The sequence below is a fragment of the Ovis aries genome, chromosome 12, assembly GCF_016772045.2.
Source record: "Ovis aries strain OAR_USU_Benz2616 breed Rambouillet chromosome 12, ARS-UI_Ramb_v3.0, whole genome shotgun sequence".
Classification (NCBI taxonomy): Eukaryota; Metazoa; Chordata; class Mammalia; order Artiodactyla; family Bovidae; genus Ovis; species Ovis aries.
In genome coordinates this window covers 78,376,862-78,404,742 of record NC_056065.1, presented here as the reverse complement: position 1 = coordinate 78,404,742, position 27,881 = coordinate 78,376,862, and the positions used below count along the sequence as shown (strand labels likewise).

General features: G+C 48.2%; 1 protein-coding gene across 8 annotated transcripts in view; it reads right to left on the bottom strand.

Annotated features, from left to right (window-relative positions):
• Positions 1 to 8,392: 8,392 nt before the first annotated feature.
• Positions 8,393 to 27,881, bottom strand: part of NR5A2 (nuclear receptor subfamily 5 group A member 2) — a 127,719-nt gene continuing 108,230 nt past the window's right edge. For 7 of the 8 annotated variants that reach the window (XM_027975556.3, XM_027975555.3, XM_027975554.3 and 4 more), the window contains one exon: positions 8,393 to 11,583. In XM_027975556.3, coding sequence (XP_027831357.1) covers positions 11,336 to 11,583 — 248 coding nt within the window. In that variant the 3' untranslated portion in view covers positions 8,393 to 11,335. 8 annotated transcript variants of the gene reach the window in all.

Genomic DNA, 27,881 nt, shown 5'->3' with positions numbered 1-27,881 from the left:
GATGGCATCACTGACTCGGATGAACGTGAGTCTGAGTGAACTCCGGGAGTTGATTCATGGGGTCACAAAGAGTCGGACATGACTGAGCGACTGAACTGACTGAATGGATGAGTAGGTATGGAGTTACAAGGGCTTCCCTAGTGGCTCAGAGGGTAAAGCATCTGCCTGCAATTCGGGAGACCCGGGTTCGAAGATCCCCTGGAGAAGGAAATAGCAACCCACTCCAGTATTCTTGCCTGGAGAATCCCAGGGACGGAGGAGCCTGCTGGGTTACAGTCCACGGACTCGAAAAGAGTCGGACAGGACTGAGCGACTTCATTTTCACTTATGGAGTTACAAGACACCAAGGGTGTGAACAGGCGTGGAGGTCCCTGGCCGAGAGCCTGGCCCTCGAAAGCCACACTCGGGGGTGTTGCTAGACCTCCCTGTCTAAGTCTTTAGGCCCACGTGAGGGCTCGTCTCCCTACTGGAGACTTGTGACTGCTGCTCTGCAGGCTTCTTGGACAGCACAGCACGGTCAGGAAGTTGGGTGGGCGATGGGAAGGCCGTCTGGGCCAGGACCGGGACCTCTGCTGCCCTGAGCTCCTGATCACCAGTGGATGGTCCGCCTGTTCGCCTTCCTCTGCCCAAGGAAAGCGCAGGTCTGAGACTGTGCCCCCAAGATGCAGAGAAAGACCCAGGAGAGCTGGGGGCAAAGTCCGAGGCAGGGTGGGGCGCACACATCCCTGTAACCTGATTTACAGGGAGCTGATGACAAAGCGGAAGGTGAGGCAGGGTGGGGCAGCGGGGACCCCCTGCCTGCTGCTCTCCGCCTCCCCTCCACCTCCAGGAGCGTGATGCTTTCTCTGTGGTGTCCCCAGGTATACAGGGGCAGGCGTGTAGCCCCCATGTTTGCAAAGCCACTGCACTTCCCCCACCCACCCACGACAAGTCCACACTTCTGACCAGGGCTGAAGGCAGCCAGGACCCCCAGGGAGGCACCTGGGGGACGATGGTAGCTCCTTTCCACTCCTGACCCCCTGAGAAATTCCTGGTGAGAGACGGGAGGAGGTCCCAGGCCTTGATTCTGCTTGGAGGGCTTAGAAGCAAGCAGAGAGGATTAACCATAAAAGAGTAAGTGGTTCGTGAACAGATTACAAAATAAGCAGGCTTGGGGTTTCCCTGTGCCCCCGGGATGATCCTGCACCGTGTTCACGATATAAACACACTCGCAGCCCCGGTCCCCAGCCGCCCCCTCCCGCCGACACCTGCTGGGGGCTCTGTTGCCCAGCAGATCGTATCTGGGAAAGTTCCCCGCAGGGCTGGAAAAACAGGAACTTGGCACCTCCGAGGGTCATAAATCAGAGCTGGGTGGAAACCCCCTTCTCCTGACTCTGCACCAGGGAATCAGTTGCTGCTGCACGGGAAAATAAAAGCAGGAAGTTTTGAGGGCGCTTCAGCAGAGCTGCAAACCACACACCGGTGAGACCATTCCATGTCACCTCCCAACACCCCAGCTCCTTATTTGGCCACGGTTGTCCACAGAATGAGGTAATGCAGTGAAGGTTTACTGTTAGAACAATGACCCTTCTCACTGTTACCCGGCGGATCGCAGATTGCACACTTTATCTTTTGCAGGGTGGGGTGCCCCCCACCCCGGCTTTACCCCCCGCAACTCTGGGCCCATCCTCCCGTCCCGGCTGGGCTCTCGCGTTCCTTGTCTGTGTCTCCCTCACACCATCCGGTTCCCACTTCTCAGTCGTCACCAGGGCTCAGCCTTTCAGGCCTCTGTGAGCAGCGTCCGCGTCTAAATACTGCACCTTCCACCAGATTCTCTTTGGCCAGTAATTCTAGGCACCAATGTGGCTGCAGAAAGTGCCTGCATTTTAGTGTTGAAAATAACCCAGGTCCTCATTTCAGGTCCTTTACATAAAGCACCGAAGAACTGATGCTTTAAACTGTGGTGCTGAAGACGACTTTTGAGAGTCCCTTGAACAGCAAGGAGATCAAACCAGTCCATCCTAAAGGAAATCAGTCCTGAATATTCATTGGAAGGACTGAAGCTGAAGCTGAAACTTCAATACTTTGGCCACTTGAGGCTAAGAGTGGACTCATTAGAAAAGACTCTGAAGATGGGAAAGATTGAAGGCAGGAGGAGAAGGGGACGGCAGAAGCTGAGACGGTTGGATGGCATCACCTACTCCACAGACATGAGTTTGAGCAAGCTCCGGGAGTTGATGATGGACAGGGAGGCCTGGCGTGCTGCAGTCCACGGGGTCACAAAGAGTCGGACAATACCGAGCAACTGAACAACAATCATACATTAAAATGAAATAAAGCAAGAGCAAACAAAGGGAAAAAAAAGCGGCAAAAAAAGCAGGGGCTTACTACCACCCAGGCTTACTAGTTTTACTTCTGTATTTAGTTATGTTAAGGTGGCTGTTTTTACTGACATGAAATTATCATGTGACCAGAGTGTGTTGTTTTGCTGTTTCTTGATATGGACCTAGATCTCAATTGAACTTGGGCAAAGGGACCTTGGCCCCAAGAGTTAGGCAGCATGGTGATGAGATGAAGAAGCAGGCGAGAAGCTGAGCACCTGTCTCCCCGTGTGCTCTCGCGGGTCTGTGCTGATCTGGGTGAGCTGCTGGGCTGCGTGGAGAAGTGGAGCTGTGTTTGCATCCTGGCCTTGCTCCGCCAGCTGTGTGACCTTAGGAAACTACCGTGATTCAGCCGTGGTTCCTCGTCTGCGATGCGATGGTGACAGAGTCCACCTGTGAGACTCAGGGGAGGTGCTTGGACGGAGCGGTGCTCAGGGCACAGTCGCGGTTCCCCATCGTCATCCTTTTCTCATCAGCGACACTGGGAGTAAGTCGTGGAAGGGAGACCTCTTCTCCCACGGGACGGGCACTCGTATGCTTTCTGCTCCTTTAAGGGAGGTGGGAGGCTGGGTGAGCCCCGGCCGGGCATTGCCTGGGGAGCTTGGCCGCAATCCAGGCCACACAATAGTTGTAGGAACATTTGACTCTGGAATAACACGAGGCCGCGGAGGAGCAGAGGGGAAATGAAACCTGTTGCGGCCACACCAGGGGCAGCGCGACACGTGTTTCCACCTTATTTATAGAAGCTGCTCCTCCGCGGGGGCAGAGAGATTTTGACAGTCCTGATTTATTTCTGGGGAAAATCCTTGGGACAAGATTAAAAAAAAAAATACTGAATACACTAGTAAGGGGGCTAATGGCGAAGGAAGTGAGCTGAATTGATAGCAGCAAACGTTTATTCTTCATGAACATTATTGCCCTGGATTCCCAGACAGGCTGTCTATGAATATATATATTTTTAATATTTATTTATTTGGGCGTGTCAGGTCTTAGCGGCATGCAGGATACTCAGCTGCAGCCGTGGAGCCTTTTCTTTTTCTGTAGCTGTGGCATGTGCCCTCTAGCTCCCTGACCGGGGACCGAACCTGGCCCCAGACACTGGGAGTGCAGAGTCTCAGCAACTGGACCGGCAGGGAAGTCCCACAGACAGGATGTTATGAACAATGGATGCAGATAGGATGCTTCTCGAATGGTTTTGTGGTGACACTAAATAGGCAAACTACTCGTTGAACTACAGTATGGGAGCTTTTAAAGTTGTAACGTGGTCAGGACTAATGGTGGACGGTGGTGGTGGCGATGTTTCCTGTCGAGACGGTGTACAAATAAAGGTTTCCACCTCTGGTTCTCCTGTGGGTAAGGCTCAAAGAATTTGTAGGTTTTGGGGGTCCCTGAGGCGCTTGGCAGTCAACACCTGGTTTACTGACGCATTCATTTTAAACCTTTTATTTTTTTTTTTTTGAGTATAGCTGATTAACAATGCTGTGACATTTCAGCTGGACGGCAAAGGGACTCAGCCCTCGTATATTAATACACACGTCCATTCTCCCCCAAACTCCCCTCCCATCCAGGCTGCCACGTGACACTGAGCAGAGTCCCTCGTGCTGTGTGGTAGGACTTGGTTGGTTATCCATTCTAAATAAAGCAGTGTGTCCATCCATGTCCATCTCAAGCTTCCTAACTATCCCTTCCCCCATCCTTCCCGCCGGCAACCATGAAGTTCATTCTCTAAGTCAGTCAGCACCTGTGTTTAGATATCAGTGATATCTGATAACTGATCACTCCTGCTCTTGTTGAGACAAAGTACGTTTTTGGGCTTTGGGTGCCACTATTTTAAAAAGTGTGTCCGTTACCATTGCGCCTTTTGAGTCCTGAAGAAAAGCGTCAGGAATGAACACGAGTCCTGGGGTGCCTAGGTCTGTGCTTCCAGGGGGTCCAAAGCATGGGGCTTGGAATCAGAACCGTGCACACCCTGCCCCGCTGTCTCCTGGCTGGGACTTTGGCAAATTACTTAACTCCTGTAGATGCTGGTTTCCTTGTTGTGAAGATGGGGTTGCCTTGAGGATTCGGCAATATCATTTTTTGTATATTTGCGGAAATATCAAGCTTTCAAAACAGAGAGACCCCATCATACAGTGGCTTAAATAAGAGCAGTTCATTTCTCTCTCCTCTGAGCCTGGTCAGGGGACGTGCCTCAGCAGGTCACTCCGGGACCCACTGTGCCCCCAGAGATGGGATACTGGGGAGCCAACACCTCCACTACCACAACTCACCCCCCTCGACGGCAGGTGCTAGAGAGGCAGCTTTAAAGCATTTTATGCCCTATTGGCGTATGGTGGTGTTCAGCCACCCAGTCGTGTCTGACTGTTTGTGACCGCATGGACTGCAGCATGCCAGACCTCCCTGTCCCTCACCACCTCCTGAAGTTCGCCCATTTGTGTCCATTACATCGGTGATGCCACCTAGCCATCTCATCCTCTGACACCCTCTTCTCCTTGGGGTAAAGCTGATGAACAGTGCTGTGATAGTTTCAGGCGGACGGCAAAGGGACTCTGCCATTCGCATACATGCATCCACTCTTCCCTAAGCCCCTCCCAGCCAGGCTTCCACATAACACTGAGCAGAGTTCTCTGTGCCATAAGGACCTTGTTGGTTATCCCTTTAAAAATAGAGCAATGTGTATATATCCATCCCAAACTCCCTAACTGTCCTTTCCCCCCATCCTTCCCCCTGGCAACCATAAGTTCACTCTCAAAGTCTGTGAGTCTCTTTGTGCTTTTAAGTTAAGTTCATTCGCATCATTTCCTTTTAGATTCCACGGTAAGGGATGTCATATGGGATTTCTTCTTCCCTGACTTACTTCACTCAGTATGACGCTCTCTAGGTCCATCCATTTCGCTGCAAATGGGATTATTTCATTCTTTTTAATGCCTGAGTAATAACTTATATGCAGAGTACATCATGAGAAATGCTGGGCTGGAGAAAGCAGAAGCTGGAATCAAGATTGCCAGGAGAAATATCAAGAACCTCAGATATGCAGATGATACCACCCTTATGGCAGAAAGTGAAGAAGAACTAAAGAGCCTCTTGATGAAAGTGAAAGAGGAGAGCGAAAAAGTTGGCTTAAAGCTCAACATTGAGAAAACGAAGATTATGGCATCCGGTCCCATCACTTCATGGGAAATAGATGGGGAAACAGTGTCAGACTTTATTTTTTTGGGCTCCAAAATCACTGCAGATGGTGACCACAGCCATGAAGTTAAAAGATGCTTACTCCTTGGAAGGAAAGTTATGACCAACCAGACAGCATATTAAAAAGCAGAGACACTACTTTGTCAACAAAGGTCCATCTAGTCAAGGCTATGGTTTTTCCAGTGGTCATGTATGGATGTGAGAGTTGGACTATAAAGAAAGCTGAGTGCCGAAGAATTGATGCTTTTGAACTGTGGTGTTGGAGAAGACTCTTGAGAGTCCCTTGGACTGCAAGGAGATCCAATCAGTCTATCCTAAAGGAGATCGGTCCTGGGTTTTCATTGGAAGGACTGATCTTGAAGCTGAAACTCCAATACTTTGGCCACCTGATGTGGAGAGCTGACTCATTTGAAAAGACCCTGATGCTGGGAAAGACTGAAGGTGGGAGGGAAAGGGAACAACAGAGGATGAGATGGCTGGATGGCATCACTGACTCAATGGACATGGGTCTGGGTGGACTCTGGGAGTTGGTGATGGACAGGGAGGCCTGGCGAGCTGCGGTTCATGGGGTCTCAAAGAGTTGGACACGCCTGAGCGACGGACTGAACTGAACTGATGTCCCTTTGTATGTATGTACCACATACTCACGCCCCATTCCTCTGTCAGTGGTCGCTTCCATGTCTTGGCCATCGTGAACAGTGCTTCAGTGAACAGTTAGGGCACATACACGCTTTCGGATCATGTTTTTCTCCGGATATACGCCCAGGAGTGGTCTTGCAGGGTCACATGGCAGCTCTATTTTTACTTTTTAAAGGAAACGCCATACTGCTCTCCATAGTGGCTGCACCAATTTACAGTCCCACCAACAGTGCAGGAGGGTTCCCTTAAAGAAGCAGTTTTGAACGAATTTATAGAATTTTTCAAAAAGTTGTCCTTGCAAGGACACCTCCCATCTCCTCTTGGCTCTTTCTCACTGACTTGGTCCTGAAAACAATTTTAGACACAGTGGCCCAGGGAGGCTGGTCTGGGGACCACCAGACCTCCCGGGGAGCCCAGGGTCCGCCCCACACCACCCTCAGCTCGGGAGGGGGGCAGGAGGGCCTGCAGTCTCTAGTCTCGGCTTTCTGATCATTTAGTGCCAAACTCACATCAGGGGATACTCAGCGATTAGTCTGATGACACCCCTTTCTTCCCTCCTTTCCAGCAACAATTAAACATGTGACGTTTCACAGACTGGCTCTAAGCTTTCCTGCAAACAAAACCACCACCACAGCCTGATCTGAGTCACTGAATTATTAATTCCTCACTTAACATAAAACAAATGCCTGTGTGCAGCAGTTAAAGTCTTGCAGGAATATTTATTTTGAGTGACTAAACTATACACTTCCTGTTCGGCGTGCAGGAAAATTGGTCTTTATTATTCCAGGGAAATGTCAAGACCACTGAGTGTCGGAGCATTTTGACCCACGTTGCGGAGAACAAACCCTCCACATGGTTCTCATAAAAATATACATCAGCGGCGGCTTCAAACCGAACGTCAAACTTCGTTAAAGGTACAACCCCCTTCAAAGTTACTGTGAATATCGAATATAACAATCAAATGCACATCGGCAAGAACCATTTCCCGCCCCCCCCTCCCCCCCACTCCAACCCAACCCAGGGCTGGTTCATGCTGACGGACTCAGCAACTTTGTGAGAGTTATTCCAAGGGCTGGGAGTGAGGTCTCTGCTTATTAGAATCACCTTCACTGGCGGCCGGGCTGGGCTTTTGGAAAAACGGCCCCTCCACCAATTTTTAAAAAAATGTATGTAGCCTTTTAAAAAGATGGCAAGAATTTTGTCAGTTCATCCGAGTAAGAGGTTGACAAGGGAGATGTCTTTTGTGGGCCACTGTTTAGTTGATTAAAAATCTTAGCTCCATGATCAGCTAGACCTCAGGCATGGCATTCTGGTTCTCTGGTGTCCTTTGTGTGGGTAGCTGCTCAAGGGCATCCAATTCTTTGTGACCCCATGGACTGTAGCCCGCCAGGCTCCTCTGCCCACGGAATTTTCCAGGCAAGAATACTGGAGTGAGTTGCCATTTTCTTCTCCAGATCTTTCCCACCCAGGGATCAAACCCTCACTGCTTGCATCTCCTGCACTGGCGGGCGGGTTTTTTACCACTGTGCCATCTGGATAATATCATCAATAAAATTTGTATCAAGTACCAACAACTTAGTACCAGATGCCTGACTTTGTCTAACATATCTTTTCCTTTTGAAGCAAATCCCAAGTGTCATCCTGGCCTAGAGACAAACACAGTCTTGTGTTTAAGGGCTTCTGAGTCTTGGATCCACAGTTCCCACTGACTAAAGTATCACTTTGAGCAAGAAACTGTCAGGAGGACGATGCTACCTCGAGAAGCTGGTCCATCGCTGTCCAGGCGCTCATTCACGTCTGACTCTTTGTGACCCCCATGGCCTGCCGCATGCCAGGCTTCCCTGTTCTTCACCATCTCCTGGGATTTGCAGAAACTTGTGTCCATTGAGCCAGACTTTGGAGCTAATCCGAGGATCAACTGAATTGACCGAACACCTGGGAAAATGACTAGGGCACAGGGAGGGCTACAAAGACAGATCCTGTAGGATACTGCCATCCGCTGTAACAGTAAGTGATACAAAACGCTGTATTTTACGTATGGAGAGGTGACGCACAGGCTGAGTTCAATGCTTCCAGTTCCCCACTGAGGACAGTGTCTGTGCGTGTGGAATTCTTCTGACTCCACTCCCAGTCAAGGGTCTCAGTTACTTTAGATGCTTTAGAACCCTGTAGAATGAGGACACCATAAAAACTTTTAAAAATGATCAGGCTGGGCATATCAATATTTATTGAAATTCTGAAAAAAAAATTCCATTTTGTTGAGAAATTCCTGGCAGGAACCAACATGACAATTTGATTTCACGGATACAGTTAAGTAATGTCAGCGAGGAACTGACTTCACACTCTCGATATCGCGTGGATTCAGATCCAGGGGGCAGCAGAAGATCCGTAGGATAAATATCCTGTCTGTTTATAAACACAGACCAACGACAGTGAACCCGGCCAAGCCCTAAACCTTCCTATCCGAGTCTGCCTTTACTAGTGAATCCTGCAGCTGATAAGGGAGTGGCTAAGCCAAGGTCTGGTTGCAGCCCAGCTAATGACAAACACTAGAGAAAGTCTGCATGCGCCATGGACCAAGTGGCATTCTTGTTTATCAGCTTCTGTCTTTAATGTCACCATAAGCGTGGCTTAACTCTCTATGTTCCCCATCTTTCTAACTGTTCTCATGGTGTAATTTATTAGGTTAACAACACAATAATATGTGGCCTTGTTTAGATAAAATAGTCAGTGGGGAATACTGTACATTTAAAATAAAACTTGGACTTTTGGGATCAATGTATTTGTTTTTGAAAAAAAATCTTTTTCTTTTTGCAATGTTAAGGACCCTCCAAATAACTATCTCCCAGACCTAGAAATTGTCTCAACCTATGTTCCACATATAGTGATGGAACCATCTCATAAACTGTTGACACTTTTCTCTTCCAACTTGGAGAGAGTAAAGATGCTGCTCTATTTACTGCTTTGGGTATGGACTGTGATCAACTATCTTCCTGTTGTCCTTTGATCTGTGAAGACAACACAGGTGTCCTCTGAGTGACGAGCTATGGACGCCCAGCTTAGCTATGGGTACCCTTCACTTGGACGTGTGTTAGAGGTGATTAATAAAAATAATAAAATAGTCTTCTCTGTACTCACAGAAGTAATAACTAATATCTTTGGTATACAACTTACAACGCTTAGAAAGAAAACCAGATAAGACTCCACCCTTGTTAAATTTACTAGAAAACAGAGGAAGCTACAAGTCACATAATTTACAATAGACATTAAATAAACTACGGTAAGAACCGTGAAGATTTACAGACATTTAATCAAGTGAATGATTTAAATTCATTAAGACCCCTCTCTGTCTCTGAACTATGTTCCACTACCTTGACATGCTACAATAAACACATAGATTTGGTTTCTTCAGTCTTGGCTATATTTTAGACAAAGGTGAAACCAAGGAACAATAAATTAGCATCATAATTGTCTACAGTTGAACCTATGATATACAATATAAATAAACTATTCAAAAGCCAGAAACATTTATGAAAAAATTAAGGGACTAGGAGATACTTTCATTTTTTTTTACAGTTTCTACAAGTGATTGTGCCGCCAATACTCTCAAAAAAAAAAAAAAAATTAAAATCTAAATGAGATCCCCGTTTCTGATTTTAGTGTCTCACGACATACAATAAGTAAGTACTGTTAAAAATAATTACCGATCAGAAAAATAACAGTAAGGAATTGCTACTTCAGCTCTTTCGTTACATCACAGTTCCCCCCTCCCCCCAGAGGCCCTAAGGAATGTAAACACTCTATTTCATTGGACTTTAAAGTAGTAATACTTTATTTTAAACAAGTGTTGATCCACATCTGCTACCTTTGAGAATTGTGAAGTAAGGCAAGACTTCCGTGTCTCTGGCATCGCCTGTTGATAATACTGACAGCGTGGTCTGGAGACTGTTTCACAGTTCTCTGTCCTCCCGTATTTGTTCTATAGCAGACTTTGGTCTACGTAGCGACTTAGAAAGGTCACTATCACTCTCTTCCCTTCCCTACTGGGGAAGAACTCTCTTTCCAGGCTCACCGTTTCCTCTCTACGTTCAGGGGATGGTCAACTGCAACACGGCCATCACTGTGTCTGCTCACCCCCGCCTTTATCTTGCATAGCTTAACATGCTTCCGTGTTGTTTTCCTGTTCAGAACGGTGACTGTTTGACATTCCAGCAAAATATGTTTCCTATTGTATTTTTTTAATGAACTACAAACCTTGATGGTTAAAAAGGCTGATGTATCCTAATAAGCCTTTCTGCTGGGATTTTTTATGAAATCCAGTAATGCTAAAGCTAAAGCTTTAAAAGTTTGTAGTCACTACCCTTAATATTAATGAGCGCTTGTAATAGGATCAGAAGAGGGACACTGCTTGCTTTTTTTTTTTTCCCCAAACATTATGAACACATGACAAAACAAACCAGAACATAGTCAAAATGGCAAGCTCACGTATCAGTGGACTGTTCTTATTAGCTGTTGGCAGGTCTCAGATACAGACAGTCAAGAATAGGCTTTTCAAGGTTCGGCGGAGCTCCTGGGGGGTGCGGCTGAGCACAGGTCCTCGGTACAGACTCCGGGATCACAGGACAGAAGGTGCCGGGTCCTTGGAAGGAAGAGAAGGCTGTTATCGGTGCAGCTGAAGGATTCTTGAGGATGGTTTCAGTTCAGCTTTACCACGGAGGAAGTCTGTAAGCTCAAATTCCCTGCCATATAAGCCTAACGAAGAACACAGATCAGTTCCTAGATTTCTTCACAGCGGAGATCAGTTTCAATATGCAAGAAAGCTTCTGTCCGTTCCCAGCCTGACGTGGCGTTGGGATCCGTCTGTGGGTTCAGTCCACTCCGCTCCAGTGTCTTTTGCACAGGACGCTTTGGGGATGGGACGCATTTGATTCACAGTTTGCGATACAAACACCCTGATACATCATTTATTGGCTATTCAGTATCTGGCTACTATGCCTTATTAAATTCAGTATCTTTAAACCAAGTGTTCAATTCATGTTGCTTGGAGCCGTTCAGAGTATTTTTTTTTTCCCTTTCTTCCTGTTCTTCTCCTCCCCCACCCCACCGATCTCTGTTCTGTTGCGAAGCCGAGCTCGTGGCGGCTGGGACTATGCTCGTTTTGCGTGCAGCATCTCGATCAGCAGGTTGTTGTAGGGGACGTCCCCGTTCAGGTGCTTGTAGTACAGGTACTCCTCGGCCTGCATGCTGATGGCCCGGATCTCCGGGAGGCGGAGCAGCAGCTGCCCGAACTTCTCTGCCTGCTGCGGGTAGTTGCACACGGTATAGTCCAGCAGGGCGGCGTTGACCTGCTCCTGGACGCCTTCCACCAGCTGGGAGTTCTCCAGGTTTTTGACATCTGGATTAAAAAAAAAAAAAACACACACACAATATTTCAATGGTGTTTTAATTCCTGTTTATAGCAGTGTTCAATTCGGGGTTGCATTTTCCTCCTGACATAAAGCCCACTCGACGCACCGCTGGACGGTCGGTCAGCCCCACTCACGGAGACTGCCTGAGGAGACGGTCACAAACGTGCTTTAGAAGAATGTCCTGTGGAAATTCTGCCTATGCCTCCAGTCAATTAGACACCAGTGGGTTTTGAGCAAGGTCAGTTCTTTTCATATCTCACAAAAGAAAAGGTTTGAGGATTCCGAAAGTAGAAGGGTCATAATATATTACCACCAAATGAGTCCCTTGAGGAAGACTGATCTTAACCCAGTATATGACACAATGCATACAACTCTGTATTAATTTTTCTGACCCAAGGTGAAATCTGTGTCCAGGCTATGATGTAGTTAATTCTAATAAAAAGTGACAGGGTTCTTGTTTCTGTTTGACATTTCCTGGATGGTTCTGAAAGCTTCTGACTTGTCTAGCCCATGCTAATGAACCATCTGGTACACTCCAGTGACTGCCAGTGGAGCTGTCGCTGCTGGGAACTCTCTAAAATATGTGTCTCGGTGACTAATGATCTTTATCAGATGAAAGCTTCGTCCTTTAGGCACAGTGCAAGCAGGATGGCCGGTGCCCTTTAACCTGAATGTGGTTTCTGCAGTTGATACATTGCTTTTTTTCCCCCTTCTAGACACGAGCCATTCCCACAGAGGGGATGGATTCAGACAATCCACCTGGCCTGATTCCTAAGGATCCTCGCCCTGCAGGTCCTCATAATGTGGAGTAAGAGGGCAACAGAGTTAAAAGACAGACTGACAGGCACAGACACACAGACACTGAGCAGGGAAATGGTCATGGTGGAATTTCTCTTCTGGAGTCTGTTTATGGGAACTGTACAACTTGTTTATGGTGTGTAGACAGACGCCTCTGGGAGAAATCTACAGATACGCGTGTGCGTGTTTACATACATCATCCGTGCTGAAAAAGTAAACAGACGCAGGCACCTCTCTCCCTGCTTTATCTTCTAATTGGACAAAAATAAATAAGAATGATTCCATAGAAAACCAAATAATACTATGGCTGAAAGGTTAAACGCACCAAACCCCGCTGAGTCACCAAGTTGCGTCCCGTGTTTTTGCCACCGTACATTGTGACACTTAGTCAGTACACACGTGCACGGCCCTTTCGGTGTCTCTACGTGCTGCGACAACAGGCTGCCTCACATGTGCTGTTGAAACGTGCCCAGGATGATTTCGGTGTTTACATTTTGAGCCGTAACTTTGCATGAAGCATGCTTCCCCAATTCCGTCCTCAAATCTCTGCCCCAAATTAAAAACAATGGGGAATTAGTACCGAAATAGCATGGGCACTGGTACGATCACATCTACTTCAAAGTGCAATGGGGGAGTCAAAAATACCCGATCATTCATTAACGAGATGCACAGACAACTGCTACCCGATGAGGAGCTTCGCCTTCCAAGGTGTTGTCCACCAGACACTACGCAGGCGGCACAAGTTAATAATGCGTTTTCCATCGATCTCATCCATAGTGTCTTAGAATTCAATTAAGATACTTATTAGTTATATCTGGTTCAACATTATAAGATGCAAACAACTGGAAATCCCTTGAATATGCTGTACCAAGACAGATGACAGAAAAATCCACATTCATGTCAGCCTGGTTCTCTGCCACACTGTTTGCATTTCAGAGGTGCACACCCTGGTTACAGACACTGGTCCTTCCTAAGGCATCATGGCAGAGAGCCAGTGATTCCAAAATCGTTCATCTGAATTCTGACCAGTTTCTTAGTGCTGCTTCTCTTTACCCTCCTGCTCAACCTAAACAAAACATTAAAGCCTAACACCTAAGGAATAATTTAGTTTTCTCTTTTATATACTACTAAGAAGTTGAAAGGAAAAAAAAAAAAAAGAAAAGCAAGTTCCAGTGTTATAGTGATTTTAACACAATCATAGGAAAAAAAATCGAAGTATTATTTTATGCTACAATGACAGATATTGTCACAGCAAGAAACGCTAACAAAAGTCACCGAGATTCATAGGGAGGGTGCAGGAATTTGCACAGTATAAAACGCAAGATAAATGAACAACAGTCTTTTCGGAAAGTTGTTTTTGAAACCTTTTTTTGATAAATGTATTTTTTGAGAATAAGGTTCAGCCTTCTGTGATAAATTACGCCACTCTCTTAATAAAAGCAAAACAAACACAATGAACTGCTAAGAAACAGAAAGCAAAGGACGGGTCGTAGGCGCTGGTTAAATCACTTACTCTTGTTACAGATAAACATTTAAAGTCTTCAGGTCAGCATGTGCTGGATAATTTCTAAGAATACTGGTCCAAACTCCCCGAAGTTTAAAACCACATGCAACTGTCCTTCTGAGGGAAAATCCTGTTTACTGTGTTTATCATTAACTGTAACAGAAGTTACGCTGCTGGTTGTCCCAAACGTACCTACTTACTGAATGCCCACTTTGTTTCTCTGTCTATACAGGCAGTTTGTAATTCAGTGGCAGTGACTCTGATATTAAAGCTATGTAGTGAAAGAAAGAAAGAGAGAGAAAGAAAGGAAGGAAGGAAAGAAAGAAAAACATCTTGACTGAGTTCCTCGCATCCACTGACCAAGAAGCTTCCTAATCCCAGCTCTGGCCGATCTGTCCCAGCTCTGTCTCGCTCACAGCATCTTGTCCTCTTTTATTAATCGCCCATTTCCCCATGGAAACTGCCAGCATCTTGAGATGAGAACTGTGTTATCTTTTAGTCAAGGCCTCCCCAGAGGTTTCTCCAATTGTTTGCTTTATATTTAGGTGTATCTGTCCGAAAATCACTCAATTGTAAAATGACCCATTACGTTAGCTGCTGCGTATCTTTATGCCGCTCCTGCCTGGCTCTCTGCGACCCCATGGACTGCAGCCCGTAAGGCTCCTCTGTCCGTGGGATTATTCCAGCAAGAATACTGGAGCGGGTTGACATTTCCTCCTCCAGAGGGTCTTCCCATCCAGGGGTCGAACCTGAGTCTCCCGCACCTCCTTCTGTAGCAGGCGGATTCTTCACCACTGAACCACCAGGGAAACCCTTGAGCCGCTATGTAGCTGCTAAGTCGGTTTCCTTTCTTTTTCTAGCTTGACACTGGCTTTCAGAAGTCGACTTATACCATAAATCTCTCCCTGAAGAGAAACAGTTTAAATGTACTAGTGTGTTCTACTCAAGAATGCTTGGTGAGCCTTTTTATGATCTGAATAACCAAGGCTGAGTTCACGTGTTCTGACAACGGGGGTCAGTTTTGCTCTAGGGAGAACGTGCCCACGCCCTCATCTGGGTGTGGGATGTGGCCCCTTGTTCTTGAGTCTCCGTATTTCCTGTCCGACAGGACAGGATGGAGGTTTCTCAAAAAACTAAAAATGCAGCTACCACATGACCCAGAAATTCCACTCCTGGGTACGTATTTGAAGAAAATGAAAACAATAATTGGAAAAGACACACGCACCCCAATGTTCATAGCGGCACTATTTACAATACTGAGATGTGGAAGCAACCTAGGGGTCCATCTACAGACGGTAAAGAAGGTCTAATGAGCTCAAGCAAACTCTGGGAGATGGCGAAGGACAGGGAAGCCTGGTATGCTGTGGTCCACGGGGTTGCAAAGAGCCGGACATGGCTGCGTGACTGAACAACATATACATATGTGCATAATGGAAGACTTGGCCAACAATGGTCCATCTAGTCAAAGCTATGGTTTTTCCAGTAGTCATGTGTGGATATGAGAGTTGGCCCATAAAGCAAGCTGAGTGCCAAAGAATTGATGCTTTTGAACTGTAGTGTTGGAGAAGACTCTTGAGAGTCCCTTGGACTGCAAGGATATCCAGCCAGCCTATCCTAAAGGAGATCAGTCCTGGGTGTTCATTGGAAGGACTGACGCAGAAGTTGAAACGCCAATACTTTGGCCACCTGATGCAAAGAGCTGACTCATTGGGAAACACCCTGATACTGGAAAGACTGAAGGAAGGAGAAGGGGATGACAGAGGATGAGATGGTTGGATGGCATCACTGACTCGATGGGTATGAGTTTGAGCAAGCTCTGGGAGTTGCTCATGGACAGAGAGGCCTGGCGTGCTGCGGTCCATGGAGTCGCAAAGAGCTGGACACGACTGAGAGACTGAACTGAACGGAATAATGGAACACTCCCCAGCTGTAGCAAAGAATGAGATTCTGCCATTTGCAATAACACGGATAGACGTGGAGGGCATTATTCTTAGTGAAGTAAGTCATAAAGAGAAAGACACACTGTGTGATATCACTTGTCTGTGGAATCTAAAATGCAGCAAACTAGTGAATTTAATAACAACAAAAGGAAACAGGCTTGCAGACACGAGGAACAGCCTGGTGCCTACCAGTGGGGAGAGGGAAGAGGGTAGGGGCGAGATACGCCCTCCAACACCGGAGCACAGCCAGGACATCACAGTGACGACGAATGGAATGTAACCTTCAAAAACTGCGAATTCAAGAAAGCGAGCAAGTAGAGATGAAAAGTGCCGAAACACAGTGCCACCGCCTCTCCGAAGACTGGGAGTCTTCTCTTCCACAGAGGCCACTGTGGGTACTTTTTAGGAAGAGACCAGATTAAACTGTGCTCACGGAATTCATGTTTAGGCTAATTCATGCCCTATCCTAAAACACGAAACATGAAATACCTTTAAAATGCTAGTCATTTTCTCTGTGACGCCGCCTTACAAATCAAGCCCCACTCTACAAGTGATGAATGGGTGCTGGCATGCCTCGGGGGCCTTAACTCATCTCTAGCAGGAGTCCATGACGCTGGAAACTCGTGAATGAACGGATAGCTAATTATATGGGAAAGCAAAGTTTGGACAAATTATGCCACGTTCTGGGGTCCTTGGAAATCTGCTTTTTGGGGCTTGCTCTTCAGCTCCCAGATGAAACAGCCTTGCCCACATATGGGTTTGAGGAGGCCCAGCCGGGGAGATCGACAGGAGAGCAAAATCTGCCGCCAGCTCTTCTGGGGCGTCACGCCGATCCCCGAGCCTCCTGCATTTGGCACGCTACACGTTTCTTTGAAACTGATGGAAGCTTCATCTTAATACAATTTAGAAACGCAAGTTAATGAACCCCATCATTACAAATTCTGAGTCGGAAACAGTACGTAAACAGGCAGAGGCACCCCCAACCCTTTCTCCCCCGCCTTTAAATTTTGATGACCGGCAAAAAAGCATTTTGAGCTTCTCCTCTAAGTATCAATCTCCTATCCTCTGTTCTGCTTTACTCACTCAGGGACTAATTACCGACTTGTTATATGGAGCAGCCTGATGATCAGCTCACAGTGGGGGCCCAGGGCCCCTCCATCCTTATTGGAAAGTAAACCCTTAGGTCTCCTTGAATACATTACCGCTGGCTTTTCGGTCGCACGCAGCGTTCAGCCTCCTCCTGAAGCTGAAGACGCTGGTTTCTGCCGCCCTGGTCTCTGCCACATGGCGCGGCTCCCGTACAGCACGCTCTTTTGGGAGACCGGTTCTCTGCAGAGCAAGGGCTGGGGACTGGGGGGCTCAAACGGCCGGAGAATATAATTATCTTGGTTAACTTTCCGCACATTGGGGGAAAAAAAGAAGTCTCATCCGGTCCTTTCAAAGATACAAAAGTGGGGGGAAGAGGTACCACTTCGCATCTGGAGAATACTTCCCTTTGAGGCTTTTTGAGGGGCGACCTCTAAACTGGCTCTCGACTTGTCCCGCAAAGACCTTTTCCTCTGATAACGTCAGCAGAGGAGAAAGCAAATGAATTTTCTCTTGGGAATTCATTTTTAAATTATTTTTAAAGGGCTAACCTTAAATAATTTGTAGAAATAATTTGGTAGCAACTTTTGCAGAGCAACATGCTAGAGAAGGAAATGGCAACCCACTCCAGTGTTCTTGCCTGGAGAATCCCAGGGACGGGGGAGCCTGGTGGGCTGCCGCCTGTGGGGTCGCACAGCGTCGGAAACGACTGAAGCGACTCAGCAGCAGCAGCAGCAGGCTAGCTCTTTTCCTGTGAAGCAAGTGGCCTGAATAAAGAGCGAGGGCTGTTGGGTCGGAGACGGGCAGACAGGACACTCCCAGTGACGGCGCCTGCATTTAGAGTCTACACTTGTTTCCCGCAAAACTGAAACTCAAGACTTTAAATTAACTACTATTAAGTCCTTTACAAAGCTAGTGGAGGGGATGGAATTCCAGCTGAGAGCTATTTCAAATCCTGAAAGATGATGCTGTGAAAGTGCTGCACTCAATATGCCAGCACATTTGGAAAACTCAGCAGTGGCCACAGGACTGGAAAAGGTCAGTTCTCATTCCAATCCCAAAGAAAGGCAATGCCAAAGAATGCTCAAACTATGCACAATTGCACTCATCTCACACGCTAGGAAAGTAATGCTCAAAATTCTCCAAGCCAGGCTTCAGCAATATGTGAACCGTGAACCTCCAGATGTTCAAGCTGGTTTTAGAAAAGGCAGAGGAACCAGAGATCAAATCGCCAACATCCACTGGATCATGGAAAAAGCAAGAGAGTTCCAGAAAAACATCTATTTCTGCTTTATTGACTATGCCAAAGCCTTTGACTATGTGGATCACAATAAACTGTGGAAAATTCTGAAAGAGATGGGAATACAGACCACCTGACCTGCCTCTTGAGAAACCTATATGCAGGTCAGGAAGCAACAGGAACTGGACATGGAACAACAGACTGGTTCCAAACAGGAAAAGGAGTACGTCAAGGCTGTATATTGCCACCCTGCTTATTTAACTTCTATGCAGGGTACATCATGAGAAATGCTGGGCTGGAAGAAGCACAAGCTGGAATCAAGATTGCCGGGAGAAATATCAATAACTTCAGATATGCAGATGACACCACCCTTATGGCAGAAAGTGAAGAGGAACTAAAAAGCCTCTTGATGAAAGTGAAAGAGGAGAGTGAAAAAGTTGGCTTAAAGCTCAACATTCAGAAAACGAAGATCATGGCATCTGGTCCCATCACTTCATGGGAAATAGATGGGGAAACAGTGGAAACAATGGCTGACTTTATTTTTGGGGGCTCCCAAGTCACTGCAGATGGTGACTGCAGCCATGAAATTACAAGACGCTTACTCCTTGGAAGGAAAGTTATGACCAACCTAGACAGCATATTAAAAAGCAGAGATAATATTTTGCCAACAAAGGTCCATCTAAAGGCTATGGTTTTTCCTGTGGTCATGTATGGATATGAGAGTTGGACTGTGAAGAAAGCTGAGTGCCGAAGAATTGATGTTTTTGAACTGTGGTGTTGGAGAAGACTCTTGAGAGTCCCTTGGACTGCAAGGAGATCCAACCAGTCCATCCTAAAGGAGACCAGCCCTGGGTGTTCACTGGAAGGACTGATGCTGAGGCTGAAACTCCAATACTTTGTCCACCTGATGCGAAGAGCTGACTCACTGGAAAAGACCCTGATGCTGGGAGGGATTGGGGGCAGGAGGAGAAGGGGACAGCAGAGGATGAGATGGCTGGATGGCATCACCGACTTGATGCACATGAGTTTGAGTGAACTCTGGGAGTTGGTGATGGACAGGGAGGCCTGTCGTGGTTCGATTCATGGGGTTGCAAAGCGTCAGACACGACTGAGCGACTGAACTGAACTGAAGCCCTTTATACGAATCTGTGTCTGTGTACACATGTGTATGAATATTAGCCATGAGCTATTGGTAGCGGCCAGAACAGACAATCCAGCGTCTTCACAGAACAAAACAATCCAAGTCTTGGGTGGGAACTGAGTGTAGAAATGTGGGCATATAGGATATGTATTATTTTTGTACATAAAAATGAGCCCGTACAACTTGCTCAGTTCAGTTCAGTCCCTCAGTTATGTCCGACTCTTTGTGACCCCATGGACTGCAGCAGGCCAGGCCTCCCTGTCCATCACCAACTCCCGGAGTTTACTCAAACTCATGTTCATCACGTCCGTGATGCCATCCAACCCTCTCATCCTCTGTCGTCCCCATCTGCTCCCACCTTCAATCTTTCCCGGCAACAGGGTCTTTTCAAATGAGTCAGCTCTTCCCATCAGGTGGCCAAAGTACTGCAGCTTCAGCATCAGTCCTTCCAATGAACATCTGGGACTGATTTCCTTTAGGATGGACCGGTTGGATCTCTTTACAACTAGCTGGTGCTTTATAAATGACAAAGCACCCTACCGCGCTTTACTACTTCACACCTTATGTATACACCGTCTATGAATTCATTCGTTCACTCAGCCCTGTGTGAGATGATGAAGATATAGGAATAAAAGACAGACTCTGGGTCAAGTGCTAGGGACAAACAGCGGGTGCCCCGGGCACACACAGGGCCGAGGGCCAAGCAGCGTTCTCGGGGGAGGTGACGTCTGGGAGCTTTCGAGAAACGAGGCAGAGTGAGCTGAGCAGAGTGAGCTGAGCAACATGGGGAAGTGAGAGCAGAGACCGGCACACAGAGCCCCGGAGACAGGGAATGGGTCCCCGGAGCAGCTCAGCTTCTGTGAAGGCCTGCGGGGCGCGGGCAGTGGGCACAGCAGCGGGAGGGGTACACAGGGGTGGACCGCGAAGTTTGGGGTGGGCGGTGCTGTACACAAGAGTCTGTCTTTTGTTCTGGAAGCCACACAGAAGCACTGCAAGATGGGAAGGAAGGAAGGACGTGGTCAGCTCTCCGAGTGGGAAACAGCAGGTGTGTGCAGGACCATAGGCGCCAAACTCGGTGGTCACAGGGGTGGGGATGGACTCGAAGGCCATCCAGGTGGTCACGCTGCAGGGCCTGCCGGCCCGGCTTAATCAGGAGTGGGAGAGAGCAGAGGCCCTGGCTGGTGGTCTGGGTGTCGGTCAAGGGAGAGAGTGGTGGGCACCTTCACCCCTGCCCCCGGCAGGAGGAGAGGAAGAGGCGTAGGATGTGGTGAGTTCAGGGGCAGGTGGGCGTCCCCGGGGATGCAGGGCAAACAGCTGGAGGCGGGGGGGGGGCGGGGTCCAGACTCAGCAGGGAAGCTGGACTGGTGTCCAGATGTGGAAGCCATCAGTGGTAGGTGAGGATGAGACCCCAGGAGTCGGGGGAGTGTGTGGAGAGAGACGAGAAGGGGCCGGGGCTGGGAGTCTGAAGACTACCAACTCGCCAAAGATTCTCTCGTGAGAAGGCATTATGGGTTATGAGAGTTAGACTCGGAAAGATTAAATAGCTTTTCCATGATTTCTAAGTTAAGGACAGACCCAGAGAATGCGGAAATGGCTAACATTCAGCCCGCATTAGTCAACCTGCAAAGGATGTTTTCACAGACCTCTTAAGCCTGTGAATGTGTCACAGAGCCCCAAGTTCTTGCCACCTAAGGGGGTTTCAGAATGGGACGTACCGGGTGGTCCAATAGCCCAGCTTCTAAAGGGTCTCAGGGTCTGTGAATGAACAGTTTTCAGAGAATCTGAATGAAGTAACATGCCCCTGACACTCATACTGATGCATGCTACGTTGCTTCAGTCATGTCCAACTCTTTGTTGACCCCATGGACTGCTGCCCGCCAGGCTCCTCTGTCCACGGAATTCTGCAGGCAAGAATCCTGGAGTGGGTTGCCGTTTCCTTCTCCAGGGGATCTTCCGGACCCAGGGATCCAACCAGCGTCTCTCACGTCTCCTGCACTGACAGGTGGGCTGTTTAACACTAGCCCATATTTATGTATTCAGTTCAGCTCAGTTCTTAGACACCTTAATCGTCATAATGCCCCAGGTCACAGTTATAAACAGCTGCAGTGACACTGAGCAGAGACCAGAGTCATGGGTACCCTCCTGGAGGGCTTTTCTGCGCACCACCCCACCCCAGCCTTAACACTGGGGCTGTTTCATGGACAGAACAGTATCTCTCATGTTTTCCAAAATCAATGAAAGGCAGAGGATTCCTTGCACATAGATCCCATTCTCATTCACAAATAATATTTAGAAAAACACGGCCAAGCCTTAAGTTTCAGTTAGAGACTTACTTGCCACTCCCTTTTCTTAACTTTGAAGTGCAGTTTCCCCAAACATGTACGATGCTTCACAAAAAGCTGCTAACGCGGCGCCTCCCGGAGCTGCCGAAAGCGCAGGCTCAGGAAGCGCCACTGCAAAAAGAACGCCACCTGCGGGGCCCACGCGTGCGTCAGCTTTGCGTTCAGAGTTCGTCACCCCTAACCGGCAGCAGCTTTTTCCCCAGCGGAAAAGAACACAGCACACTAACCAAACGTCACGCTTCTGGTCCCGATCCTGTCTCTAACTGTGAGATCACGGGCGCATCGCTCTTTGGGGCCACAAAGGGCAAGGGCTGCACTTGATCATCTCCCATCGCCCCAGCCCTAAGAGTCCATAACTGCGTGCCTATGAAGCCAAGCTCTGGAAGGAAGGCGCTGGATTTGCGCTGTTAACACACAAGGAGTGACACGTGTCTCTGCACCATATGCAGCAACCGCAGTGCCTGTTAATGGGTAAAGGAATAAAAAGCAGGGTCTGTGGATTCAGTGAAACAGTGACCGCTTAGGAAGGAGGGACATTCTGACACAGGGGACGACGCGGGGGAACCTTGAGGACGCCGCGCCGGGTGCGAGAGGCCAGTCACAAAGGGACAGGTGCTGCAGGCCTCCGCTCACCTGCATGCCCGCGGCATCCGATCCATAGACGGTAGTGTGGGGGGCTGCCAGGGCCCGGGGGACAGCAGGTGGGGGTGTCTAACGGGTTCAGAGTTCTGCAAAATGGAAGGAGTTCGGGACACTGACGGACACCGACGTAGATGCACCTAACATCCTTGAACTGCCCACTTAAGAAGGGCAAAGGTGAGGAAGTTTATGCTCCGTAGACAGACATGCGGTTGCCAAGGGCAAAAGATGCGTCGGGAGTTTGGGGTTAGCAGGTGGGTAAGCGAGGCCCCACTGCCTAGCACACGGAGCTGGGCTCAACGCCCTGTGATAAACCACAGTGGAAAAGACTATGAAAAACAGGCATAGAAGAATACATACGTAACTGAGACTTTAACAGCATTGTTAACACAACTGTAATTCAATGGAAAACAGCAAATTTTATGTGCTGTATATTTCCCCACAATTAAACACTGAAAACTGTACTGTCCGTGTGATGTTTAAACACAATAACACAACGCCCTGAGAACCACCACCTGCAGAACCAGACCATCCCCGATGCGCTCCAGGCCTCCGAGTCGTGTGTTCCTTCCATGGACCAGATTCCTGCAGCTGAGGGGTGACCGCTACCCCTTCCGCGCTCCCCTTCGCTCACATCCTTACGCTGCACCTTCTTGTTGACGCCTGCTTGACCGACTTCACAGTATACAGTTACTCGTCTAATTCTTTATAAAGTGTTTACCTGATCTTTAAGCTTGCCTGTCGCCCTCACGAGGGGCGCTGTGAAGGCAGGGGCACGTGGGCCAGGGGCCAGCACACGGGCGCCCTCCCCGGTGCGGAAGGGATGACTGCGGAGTACACTCCTTGAGTCAATGCTGTGTGGCCCTAGACCAAAGTATTTCCTTCTTCCCCTTTTGGCCTCTGACACGCTCTCCATGCTTCCACATCAAATTCACGCCAGAGTGTGTTTCTCTTTCGTGTCGAGCGGTTTCATGATCAGAAGCAAAAAGCACCAGCGCCACTATGTACTGCGCTTTCTAGGGACACAGATTCTGAACCGGCTGCTGGCTGCGTGTGCTGACGGCAGTGCCAGGCCCGCCAGCTTCCCCGGGCTCCTCTGTACCTTCTGTGTGCAGGGCACTTATTTCCTCTGCCCGGGGTCCACCTTCGCCGCGCACTCAAGGCCCAGGATGACAGCTCCAGGGCGTGACTTCACTCTGTAGATCCAACTGCTTCTGGACCTTCTGGCTTCTGCACCTCCTGCCCAAATGGCGAGTGGGCATCGCAGACTTGGGTGGTAACACGGCCCTCCATTCCCTGAGTACCCAGGCCTGCTCTCTGCCTCTGGGTTTCCCCAATCACCAGCCAATGTCCCCAGGCCTTGGCCCCGAGAGCCTGGCCTCCAGGGGGCCCCTTCAGTCCCATCGCTGTGGACTGTGCTGTTTGCGCATCGCAGGGGGTGTTGGGTGCCATGTGGTCACCTGTCAGTCGTGGAGACAGGATGTCAACCTTGGCAATGGCCACCCTTCCCCCGTCCTGCCACGGGGCCTGGGCAAAGTCGGAGCCCCCTTCACATTCGGCGAATGGAAGAAGGCATTCTCACGTTAACGCACATATCCCTCTTTGCCTTGCTGTGTCTGAAGGCCCTCTGAACACGTCTGATCGGACCCTCCCAAACCCATGACCAACCTCAGATCCAACAGCAGGATGCCTTTCTATCGTTTGGCTCTGGGACGATGAAACTGAGCTCAGTGGACTTCAGAAGGAACAGCATCTGGTTTGCCTGGTATTATGAAGCGGCACGTCATCTGAGGATGCTGAGAAAAGCCTGTCTGGGCACTGTGGGCCACGCCCAGACCACCGCTGACAGAGGGCATTCATTCTTCCTTCCCTACACACATCTGCAGTGTGTTTTCCAGAATGCTAGGGGATAAAAACGCGGAAGGAAGCCCATACTGCAGGGGTTTTAAGACCAAGAATGGAAGCAGGTCGTACGTTTTATCAAGTTAAACGCATGCAGAATGGAAGGCAAGAAAAAGAAAAATCTCCGACTGGGGATTAACGCGGCAGTTTGAACCAGGAAACAGAACTGAAAGCGGCACAGGACAGAACGATTTTCCGGTCTCCTCCTAAATTTCAAGTGAAACCGTGTGTCAGACAGACTTAATCCTTAGGGCAAACACGCACAGTCCTCGATAAGCCGGAACGACCTCTAGCTGGAGCGGCCCTGGCCAGCCAGCCTTGGCAGCCTCGGTCCTTACCTTGTTATAAAGACCATCTGTCTGCTCAGAAGACAACCTGTCCACATGCAGGAAAACCTGTCCGCCTTCAGAGAAAAGCTCCTCCCCCACTCTCGTAGTCACGTCCCAGAATAGGTTTCGACTCACAAGTTTGCATTTTTGATTTTGACTCAGGAATTTCTGTGGTTTTGGCCAAGTTTTCTTACTCTCTTCGAGTAAGGTTATGGTCTTTAGTTTGTTCAGGTGGCAAGTCAAGCCTATGAATAAACCAACGTTATCATATGAAAGAGAATTAAACAGGCAGATCCAAGTGGGGATATATTAAGCCAAATTTAAGCTCCAGTTGTTGAATTTAGCCTGGGCTTGCTGTCTGGTTTGCCTGGGGATAAATTCAGCTTTCCAACTAATCGAATGAAGAAAACCGCCTCAGGTATGATAAAATTTACAAGAGAGCACTGTCCAACCGTTCTTGTTAAAAATATTCGCTTAGAGGCATTCTTATCGTCTTTGGGATGAAGACCATATTTGCATTTAATGATCTGGTTTCAAACTTTTATGAACTTGGATCCAATATTAGCTTAGCCAATTAAAATCTTATTCGGAGGGAGAGTGAGGGGCAAAAAGCCCGACCTACTCAGCTCTGGTTAGTGTTTTAGAACTTGCCTACGAACTCTCGAAGAGGTTATTTCCAAGAGAAAAAACAAAGGGGAGGGTAACGTTTCAGAATATAAATGTACATTTAGTAAACAATGTTATATTCACAATATGCAATTGACTTGAAGATTTTGTGCACGTTAGAGCCTTGGTCCAGAAGACAAAAGATGTAGTCTTCCAGATATTTCCACCGTGCAATCAATACTCCTTCATAATTCAGCATTTGAAAGAAATGCTTTTTCTCTAAACTGCCGTTAGTCCACAGGCCACAGGGCGGTTGCAGGGCCAGGGGCGGCCTGCTCCCCGTCCAGGCCCGGGAGGAGGCAGACGGGGCCAGGGGTGCGAAGGGCTGAGGGTCCACGGGGAGAAGGAGCTGACTGCAAACTAAAGGGTGGGTAGAAATGTTGGAAAAAAGCGTTCAGAATCCTCCCCCAGATAAGCAGTTTATTCCGTATAACTTGCATCACGCAGACCTCAGGGCCCCTGGCTGCCTGGGCAGGAACCTCACGGACTCTCCCAGGGCACCACGTCCGTGAGCAGCCTGGGGTCAGAAACACAAGTGTCATCCGCTGCCCAGCTGTGGTCCACCTTTCGGGGTGACAGCTGTGGCCCGGCTTCAGTGTCCCCAGTGGCAGCTGGGACGAGACGGAAACGAATCAGACATCCCGGGACCAGTTCTCCTCTCACTCATTTCAACAGAAACCAAGACGTGAATAGAACACACAACGTCATTTGGAAGAATGAGCACCCGTTATTTCAAAAGGATGTAACCCACGACAGTTACGCCAACACAAGACTGTGTGACGAGGTAAGCACTCCTGCCTCCCGAGCAGCCAGACGCAGGGAGCGAGAGCCTCCACTGCTATTCATGGTTGGCTCGCGCATGAAGACCCAGCAAGTTGAGCTCTATGCACATTCAGAGGCTGTATCTGGGCTTTATTTTTGATAAGAAGTTTCAAAGGTGCCTTTCTGTTTCATGGGGCTTCCCTTATAGCTCGGTCAGTAAAGAATCTGCCTGCAGTGCTGAAGACCCGGGTTCGATCCCTGGGTTTGGAAGTTCCCCTGGAGAAGGAAATGGCAACCCACTCCAGTATCCTTGCCTGGAAAATCTCATGGACAGAGGAGCCTGGTGGGCTGCAGCCCATGGGGTCGCAAAGAGTCGGGCACGACTGAGTGACTAATACTTACTTTCTGTTTCACAGTGTAAATATCTTAATTCATGAGAAATAAATTCTATCTGAAACCAGCAGCAGAATCAGAAATTCAAGCAATTAAAAGGACTATTGGGACTTCCCTGGTGGTTGGGCAGTTAAGAATCTGCCGTGCAATGCAGGGCCTGTGGGTTCAATCCCCAGTCGAGGAACTAAGATCCCACATGCCTTGAGCCAACGAAGCCTGTGAGCTCTATGGTCCTCGGCTCTGCAACTAGAGAAAGGCCAGCACCACAAGGAAGACACAGCGCAGACCGAAAAAAAGAAAAAACAAACCCCCAAACCTACTATTAATGTGTCATCTACTTTAAAACCCAGTTTTAAAACGTTAAAGGCTTTCTGTAAGGCATTTTATGACATGCCGGCTCAGCACGTTTTCCAGTTTCTGAAGATGAAGTATTTGTTTCGCTCTCTGACGTTTTACCACAGGCTTTCCCTCTAGCTCCCTTTAGCTCCCCCCGCGGCACTTGGGGCACCCCCAGCACTCGTCTTCTGAGACACCAGGGCGAATGCAAGGGCTGGATGGAAAACCCGGGATTTCTAAAATGCTGCATCTGGTGCCTCCAATCCTCTTCTCACAGCACCCCACCCTCCCGTGCTGACTCTCTTATTTCAGAGGATTTCTTTAACTGCGTGTGAATTCAGCTTTCTGTTGAAGTTGAACTGTTGGGAATTAGTGAGGTTTCTTGTACTTCGCATGTTCTGTTTTCGTACTAAAAGATACTATCCCAGTCGGTAGAATGCTTGCAACCCTCGGTCCACATGAGAACTGTTATTTATATACATCTGAGCAAGATGGCCAAGGTTTCTCTTTAGTTTGTAGGATTAAAATAAAACTATCCTTCAAGAGCTGGATATACTTGCTACTTATCATTACATCATTTTCCTCAGCTTATTAAAATTCTGCTCAATAAGATCAGAGGTTGAATGAATGGGGAAAAAAATCATTCAGCTGACTGATACTTATCAGAATCATTTGATATAAAAAGAAAAGAGAGGTCTTTGGGGTGAGAACCAGGGAGGAAGGGATACTGACTACCTAACAAGATCACTGAAGACAAATACTCATCAATTGTCTGGATATAAATTAATAATTCACCCAACTGCTTAGGGATATGTATTTGTTAGTGAAAGACAGAAAATCCATCACCAGTTTGTTTTTTGTTTAATGATGCGAACTTTTCAGGGACTTTCCTAGTGGCCCAGTGAAGAGTGTGTCTTCCAATGCAGGGGACTCGGGTTCCATCCCTGGTCAGGGACCTAAGATCCCACGTGCAGCGAGGCAGCTACACCTGTGCACCACGACTCTGGACCTGTGCTCCGCAACCAGAGAAAGCCTGTGCACTGCAATGAAGACCCAGTGAAAAAACAGAAAAAAGAAAGAAAGAAAAGAACTTTTAAGAGCCTGAAACATTGGCAAAGGAAGCTCTCTGCCCCCCTTCTCTGTGACTGGATTTTGCTAAGACAGTGATAGCGCTGGTATACAATACCTTACACTTAACCATATTCGT